Source organism: Gopherus evgoodei, chromosome 21 (assembly GCF_007399415.2).
Source record: "Gopherus evgoodei ecotype Sinaloan lineage chromosome 21, rGopEvg1_v1.p, whole genome shotgun sequence".
Lineage (NCBI taxonomy): Eukaryota > Metazoa > Chordata > Testudines > Testudinidae > Gopherus > Gopherus evgoodei.
The window spans coordinates 6,881,322-6,890,102 of NC_044342.1; the positions used below are offsets into that span (position 1 = coordinate 6,881,322).

Here is an 8,781-nt window from a genome sequence, read left to right on the forward strand (position 1 = left end):
AATGGAGTTAGTTCTCTTAAGATTCATTCAAAATCCTAACTATGGTTTCTATCTCATTGAAAGACAAAATGTTGGGATTTTCAAAAGAACATCAGTGATTTAGGAACACAAATCCAATTGAAAATATATTAGTAAATTCCCAACAATGCTTAAATAAATTAGGAGAATGACTCCAACTGAAAATCAGTGAACATTGGCCATGGGATCCTAAAAGTCACTCTGGCAATTTTGAAAATCTACTCCAATTTCATATTCTACTTAACACTCTCATAGATAGCACTGTGGTTCTTCCATATTACCGTCTCATTCTAGTAAAAGATTTCCATATGGCTTTTTTCACATCTTTATTCGTTAGAGTATAGATCAGAGGGTTTAGCAGTAGGGTAATGACACAATAGAACACAGACACCTTTTTGCCTAAACCAAAGTAATATATGTGCGGGGGCCTGACATAGGTGAAGATGATGGTCCCATAGTAGATGGTCACCACGGTGAGGTGAGAGGCACAAGTGGAGAAGGTCTTTTTCCGAGTTTTGGCAGATGTCAGCTTCACGATGTTGGCTATGATGTTGACGTAGGAAGACATGATGAGTGAGAAGGAGCTTAGGATGACCACAGAGTTGCAGCTGTATGCAATAGCCTCCTTAATGTAAATGTCAGAGCAAGACAGTTTGAAAATTGGGTCTGAGTCGCAGAAGAAGTGGTTGATTTTCTGAGGGCCATAGAATGAGAGCTGGGAGATTAGAATTGTGGGCAAGAGTGGGGAGAGGAATCCACCAACCCAGGAACTGGTGGAGAGGTGGAAGCATAACCTGTGGTTCATGATGGTAGTGTAACGCAGTGGGCTGCAGATTGCTAAGTAGTGGTCGAAGGCCATGACTGCCAGGAGGAAGCAGTAAGTGGCTCCTAGAGAGAAGAAGAAGTAATACTGAGTCACACATTCGTTTACTGTGATGGTGATGCTCCTGGACAAGAAGTTGGCCAGCAGTTTGGGCACAGTGATTGATGTGTACCAGATCTCTAGAAAGGAGTTCTTCCCCAGGAAGAAGTACATGGGAGTATGGAGGAGAGGTTCTGCCAGGACAATGATGATGATGAGAAAATTTTCCATGAGTGACAGCATGTAAATGGACAAGATGAACACAAAGAGGAGAATTTGGAGATTCTGAAGGCTGCTAAATCCAAGGAAGATGAATTCCTTCACTGTGGTTTGGTTTGCTTTTTCCATTGCTGCATAGTGATTAATCTGGGTAGAGGAGGCGAGATCAATGGAGTGATTCAACACTAGCAAACACTGGGTAGTAAATAGAATATGAATATAAAATAGAGATGGACCAGGGCCCCAGGTCCAACCACTGTCAGACTAACCAGAAATTTATATCATGATCTGAATATTGTGTTCGGCTCTTCAGTCTATACAATGAAGATCCCAGATAGGGTTACTTTCAAACTCTGAATCCATTGTAGATCGGAACACCATGCGAGGTTGCATTTATTTACATTGGGAAGCATTGGTTTATCTGAATGTACCCATTGACCTCATGTAAATACTGCTCACTCCTGTGATAAGGAGATTCACAGTTCAGCCTTTCGGCATTTTAGGTCAATTTCTAATATAAGCATCAGTGTGAGGTACCACAATCCAATAAACATGTTTTGGATCTGATTTGTGAAGTCATCACTCAGATCGTATTCAAAACTTTCCTGACAATGGTATTTAGGTGCCAAAAGCTGCAGATCAATGCCGAGTGGAATTTACAAAAGTGCCTAAATGATTTAGGCACCTAACTCCAATTAACATTCTGGGAGTTAGATGACTAACTCATTTAGGCACTTGTGAAAATCTCACTTGGCACTTATCCATACCATTCAGTGCATAAATATCTCAGAAACGTACATACATAGAAATACATAAATTAGCATATACACAAATAGACATTTGCAAACTGAGAAACAAACCCAGACACACAGATATAAAGAAACCATTCAGCTATAGAATCAGTGTCTCTCTCTCTCTCTTTCTCTCATAACACTCTTTGAAGGGTCTTGGTTTCATCTCAATGTGCTTTTTTCACTACAAAACTGAATTATTGTTTTCCAGCCAGCCCTCAGAACCCAAACCTGAAATGAGTAATTTGGTCCAGAGCCTCAAAGTATTTAGGCTCCAAACAACCACTGAAGTCTGAAGTCTACAACCTCTGAGGACCTTTGTCTTTCTCAATGATATTTACATGAGTGTAAAGTATTTAACTAAATCAAATTGTTGACCGAAATCCAAAGATGTCAATTATGATGATAGGATAACGGTCCAGGAGGAAATGGAAGGAGACCATAGAACACAAATGCACACAAACACACACCCTAAAGCCTTCAGACTGCCATGGAGGTCAATGACTATCAATCTAGGTTTGACTGAATGATAGGCAACTTTGAAACTAACAGAAACTAGATAGATAGATAGAATCTGTCGATTTTGTGGTGTAATTGGTCTCCATCCTACATTTCAATCCCTTTCCCTCATATGTATGGCAAGCTGAAAGAATATAACTTTATTGCAGTAAAAGGAAATGAATCCATTTACATCTACTGAGGGTTGACTCAAAAGGTGTCTTCTGTTCTTTTCTATTTTAGGCCTTCTACCACATCAATATCCATGACATGACATCTGAACATTCTTCTTCCTTTTTGTGATTTTGCTTGAGTGTGTGTGCAATACCCTACCTTTCTGCACCTTAGATTTTGCTTTTGCATGCATCTTCAACAGGCAGCTCTTGCTTTCTGAGATCTAACTATACAAGCGGAGATCTGGCATTTATTCCAGTTTATTAGAGGAAACCCTTGGGAATCTGAGCTCTGTCTGAATACAGAATTTGTAAAAGACATAGATACAAATATATACATACTTTAATTAGGCAAACGCTAGTGTGACTGATACATTAATGTATCAGTTTAAATGTCAAGCAACAGATACGTTTGCTTTGAGAGATGTCACACTAGACAGGAAGGATGGTGTTATCTTAAAAAGCTGGGCTGGAACTTGGGGAGTCCCATGTAAATTCCTGGCTCTGCCACAGAATCCTTGTGTGATCTTGTGAGAGTCACAGAGGCCAAACTTTTGAATACATTTTGTCAGCTGTTTGCATTGACTCCAACAGAATCTGTCCCACTGATTTCAGTGGTGCTACACTGAGTTACACCAGCTGAGCATCTGAACCAGGACAAATAATTGTCCTATTCAGGGTTAGGCTTTAACTATGATCATTAATGATCTTATTCATGACAGAATGATGGAAAATCATAATAACTGACAGTGCTTATGTTTGCTTTTTATTTAATTTCTTACATTTTCATACCGAATTATGTTTGTATAATGCAATTCGTACGAAGAGCTGTATATTATACGAGACTTGTTTTACCATCCACTGAAATGTAGCCACTTCTGAGGAAAAAAACACAATTGCCCAGATAATTTTCTGCTATAGCTGGTATTGTTAAATGAATATTTTTATGCTAATACATTTCTCCCCAGGTTGCTTTACCAGTTCTACAGGCACAGAACAATACTACACAAGGGTCCAGGGAAGGAACTAATATGCAGTTTGTGTAGGACATGGGGCTACTTGTAATATGTTATTAATATTATTTGTTCCATCAGTTTCTCTGAGAGTTATTGTCGTAGAGTTTAGAGTCAGAAGGGACCACCACATCATCTGGCCTGACTTCCTGAATAGCAAAGGTCATCAATCCCAACCATCCACCTACACACTAACCCAACAGACAATATGATTACAAGGAGTTAATTCAAGCAGGGGTTAGTTGCATGTATGCAAGAAAGGGGGCAAAGTTTTAGATACCCTCCTCCATTTACCCATACTTATAGGACAATACAGGTATAATTCACTTTGAAGTTTTACTTCGGTTGATCTTGTTTGTTTTGGCAAGGGAGATGGGAGACTAAACACATGAAGTATTCAAGATGGAAAAATTGGAGCAAAAATCTTTTGGGTGAATAAAGGAACAGTCTCTGAAGGCCAAGGGAGTGTGAATGAGGAACAACTGGGAGCAGACTGAACCCCAGTCCTCAAGGGAAAAGGGCTCTGACATAAGTTAGACCAGAGTTTCTCAAACAGGGGTTGCCACTTCTGTAGGGAAAGCCCCTGGTGGGCCAGGCTGGTGTGTTTATCTGCCCCATCCGCAGGTCCGGCCGATTGCGGCTCCTACTGGCCACGGATCACTGCTCTGGGCCAATGAGTGTTGCTGGAAGTGGCACGGGCTGAGGGATGTGCTGGCCACCGCTTTCAGCAGCTACCATTGGCCTGGAGCAGTGATCCGCGGCTAGTGTGAGGCTCGATCGGCTGGACCTGCAGACGGGCACGTAAACACACCAGTCAGGCCCACCAGGGGCTTTCCCTATGCAAATGGCGATCCCTGTTTGAGAAACCCTGTTAGACCTACCTTAGCTATTAGGGATGTGTACAGGCCTTTTATTGAGTTACCATCATTTTCTCTTGTTATGCTTTGTTCCTACTGTAGAGATTCTGGATATGTCTACATTAGAAATGCTATAGTATTGCAGCTGTGTCATGTAGACACTTATTACAGTTATGGAAGGGATTTTCCATTGCTGTAGAAAATCCACCTCTCCAAGAGGCAGTAGCCAGGTTGATGGAAGGTTTCTTCTTTCGACCTAGCAGTGTCCACACTAGGGCTAGGTTGTCTTAACGACATGGCATAGGGAGTGAAATTTTTCACATACCTGAAAGATGTAGTTAAGCTGATTTAACTTTTTAGTATAGACCAGGCCTAAGATTCATAGATAGATAGATTTCATGGCCCAGAAGGGACCACTGTGGCCTTCTAGTCTGACCCCGTTATCAATGCAGTACAGAGAACTTCCCCAGAATAATTCTTTCTCAACTAGAGCAAATCTTCAACAATACTGTGTTTGGAAAAGGCTGTTTCCCAGTGTTTCATCTGCCCTGCACCTTAGCTGACATAATACCTGCAATGTATGCCCTTGGTCCCTTCTCTTACGATGTTTGGTCATTCCATTTTGGAGGGTTGTGAGTCTGGGGTCTTCATCCCACCTCTTTTGTAACCCATAGGAGGGGTAAGGAGTCATGTTGTGTTCTGGCCAAGGCCAGGCCTTTCTTTGGCTTTTAATGTGTCTTATGCCTCCCTCATTCCAACCCTCTTGCCCCTCCTAACTGGCTGTTTGACTTTGGCTTGAGAGTGAAGGCAGGCAACCTTCCAGTGTATTCTCAAAATTACACTCCCACCATACCCTGTAACACTTTTAACTGTTATTATCTGCTTTCTTTATACTAACAAACCCATCTGGCTGGACAGAAGCAACACACACAGTGTCTTTGCCTTTTGTTCACATGTGATAGAATAAGATAAGTATATCAAAAAATCAATCCAAAATTCTATCCCAGGCTCACAAACAGGCCAATATACTAACACACAGGATCCCACTGCAGGACAGGTGATGGCAAGAGGGCTGTAAAATAGAGAGGTACAGCCTGAGAGACCAGAGAAGGGTCAAAGGTGAAGCCATGATGAACTTTGTGCAAATGAAATTCTCAGTGAAATGTAATTGCAGATACTATAATTTGGTTAGGATGCCCAGAATAAAGCTTCACATCTTGCAAAAAATTACAATGAAAACTTGAATGGACAACGGAGACAGGACCACATGTTTACCTGAAAAAAAATGGCACCTCCTAACAGCCATTTAGGTCTGTACTTATTCCAGGGGAAGGACTCTCCTTACTGAGCCATCCATACCACTCACTGCAGTACAATGTCCCTTAATACTGTTCTGAGCATTGGAGTCAAACCTGTTGGATAGCGGAAAGCGCACTCTACTGAGCCACCCACTCTGCTCACTGCAACACAATGCCCCCTAATGCTGCCCTATGGTAATTAGGGCTTTTCTCAGAGCCTTTTTCATCTCCCTGTTCCTGAGGCTGTAAATCATGGGATTTATCAAGGGGGTGACCACTGTGTAAAACACTGACACTATTTTGCCAAGGTTGAATGACTGATTGACCCGTGGCCGGACGTACATGAAAATAATGGTCCCATAATAGATGGAAACCACAGTGAGGTGGGATGCACAGGTGGAGAAGGGGTTCTTCCACTCCTTGCCTGAAGACATCTTGAGGAGCGCACCCACAATGTGCACATAAGAAGCTATGGTGAATGTGAAGGAGCACAGGATCACAACAGAGGTAAGCATGTATCCAACCACTTGCTGGATATAGGTGTCAGCGCAAGAGAGCTGGAAGAGTGGGTCTGCATCACAAAAGAAATGGTCTATCTGGTCAGAGCCACAGAAGGGGAGCTTAGAAATCATCTGTGTAGGCAGCAAAGGGGAGAGGAAGCCAAAGACCCAAAAGGCAATGGCCAGGTTGAGAGAGAGCCTGTGGTTCATGAGACCACTATACTGCAATGGATTACATATGGCCAATTATTGGTCATAGGCCATGGTGGCCAAAAGGAAGAATTCAGTGGCCCCTAGAGAGAAGAAGAAGTAATATTGAGCAATGCAGCCACCCACAATGATTCTGGGTCTCCTGGACAGGAAATTGGAAAGCATCTTTAGAACAGTGACCGAAGCGTAGAAGACCTCCAGGCACGACAAGTTGCAGAGGAAAAAGTACATAGGTGTGTGGAGTTGAGGATACAGCAGTGTCAATGCAACAATGAGGGAATTAGGCAACCAGGGATGTGGTGTAGATGATTAGAAAGACCAGAAATAGGGACATCTTCACCACCCATTGACTAGTGAATCCCAGTAACATGAATTCTCTCACCACAGTCTGGTTGTTCTGTTCCATGTCTCCACTATTCTTGAAACCTGAGAGATGCATAGAATCACAGAAGTTAGACATTTGGTGGTTCAAATACTATCTCAGCTAGAAATTATTGGAAATGTAGGGAGAGAGAGAGAGAGAGAGATGCCATGATTCTGGTTTCAATATTTTAATAGATAACTTGATTAAAAATAGTATCAGATTTGTAACTGAATTTTTTGTTTACTGAAAAATGGGGCTGTGGTAAATGAAAATGATCAAATACTGTAAATACATATTATGAATAAAAGGCTATGTTGAGCCAGGCAACCATAAGTTGGTTAGTCTAACATAAATCTGGGGCAAAATAAATGAAAGGCCAGTAAAGATTTAAACTGATAAAGAATTAGAAGATAGGAATATAATTAAAATAGACATAATTCAAACAATGTGTGTTTTAATACAGGCAAAGTAATGCTATACATCTTGGAAAAAGGATTGCAGGCTGGACCTACAGATCTGAGGACTATATCATGGAAAGCAATGACTCTGAAAAGGATATAGTGGTCATAGTGGATAAACTATCAAACATGAGCTGCCAGTGTGATACTGTGGTAAAAAAAACATGATAAATATCAGCTTTGGATGTATAAACAGGGTGTCGGCCAGAGATGCTGATTAACCACTGGAGATTAAAAAAATTATCAAAGGAAATGGTGGATTCTTTGAGCTAGTCTACATTAAAGGGTTAGGTTGAACTATCTACATTGCTCAGAGCTGTGAAAAATGTCACTCCTGTGCAACACAGTCATGGCCAGTTCTAGTTTTTTTGCTGCCCCAAGCATAAAAAACGATGGCTCCCCGCCTCCAACACACATACCTTTTTTTTTTGCCTCTTACATATGTTTGCACTTTGCAGTTTTGTTTTGACTGTTTAAAGTTTTAAAAAAAATCAAAACAGAGAATTTTTAGTTACTGAAATAAAACAATTTCATACTAGTGTAATTTTAACATTTAATTTTAACAAAAACACAAAGAATTTGAGTTCAATTGTACACTGTAATGAAAAACATTCAGTGTCTTCCAGTTTCTCATAAATTAAAAGAATTTATATTAATTTAATTTTTCTGGTTTTTATACTTGTGCAGTCATTTAATTTTAACAAAAACACAATTCAAACAAATTGAGCTCAACTGTACACTGTAATGAAAAACGTTATTGTCTTCCAGTTTCTTATAAATTAAAAGAATGTATATGAACTGAATTTTTCTGTATTTTACACTTGCATAGTCTTTTAATAAGTCAGTGAAATCTAAATTTTTTTGCAATAGCACTTTCAATTGAAATTAATGCGAGTCCTGAAAAACGATTTTGAGACATGGTGGACCTCAAATAATTTTTTCATAATTTCAGTTTTGAGAAACTGCACTCACCAGAAGCCACTGTTACTGGTAATGTTAAAAGTTTCTTCAAATCCTTCATCTGAATGGTATTTCTTAAAATATTCCAGCACTTTATTCAAAATTGTCTTTGCCTCGGATATGTCTAAGGTTATATTCCATATACCTTTGCTGATCAAATTAATTTGATTTAGAATATTATGCCAAACAACCATGCAACATAAAAATTGAAACTGTCATTTTCTGAGCCAATGTTTCAGCTTCATGTTGAAATGAAGGAACATACGACAAGTCCTGGCTTATTTCTAATAGTGCATCGTAAATCTCTCCTGGTGAATATCAAATGGTCTAATAGCTTTCCAATCTAGTTTGACTTAGACGTTTAAGTGTGAGTTTTTGTTCAAGATGCTTCTTCAAGACTGCCCAACAGTGTGTGAGAGCACTAAAAAAGTTGTAAATTGTCTGCACTGTGTTAAAATATGAAAGAGCATCTTTTGATGATTTGGCAGCATCATTGACAACCAGATTGAATGAATGTGAATGGAAAGGAATGAAAAAAGCTTGATCATTTAAATTCAATA

At 40.0% G+C, this 8,781-nt stretch overlaps 1 protein-coding gene and 1 pseudogene across 1 annotated transcript; both read right to left on the reverse strand.

Annotated features, from left to right (window-relative positions):
* Positions 1-295: 295 nt before the first annotated feature.
* On the reverse strand, positions 296-1,228 carry LOC115637831 (olfactory receptor 11L1-like). The gene has a single exon (XM_030539449.1). It carries the CDS (start codon positions 1,226-1,228, stop codon positions 296-298), a length of 933 nt encoding a protein of 310 aa, XP_030395309.1.
* A 4,680-nt stretch (positions 1,229-5,908) lies between these two features.
* LOC115637832 lies at positions 5,909-6,845 on the reverse strand (annotated as a pseudogene).
* Positions 6,846-8,781: the final 1,936 nt, after the last annotated feature.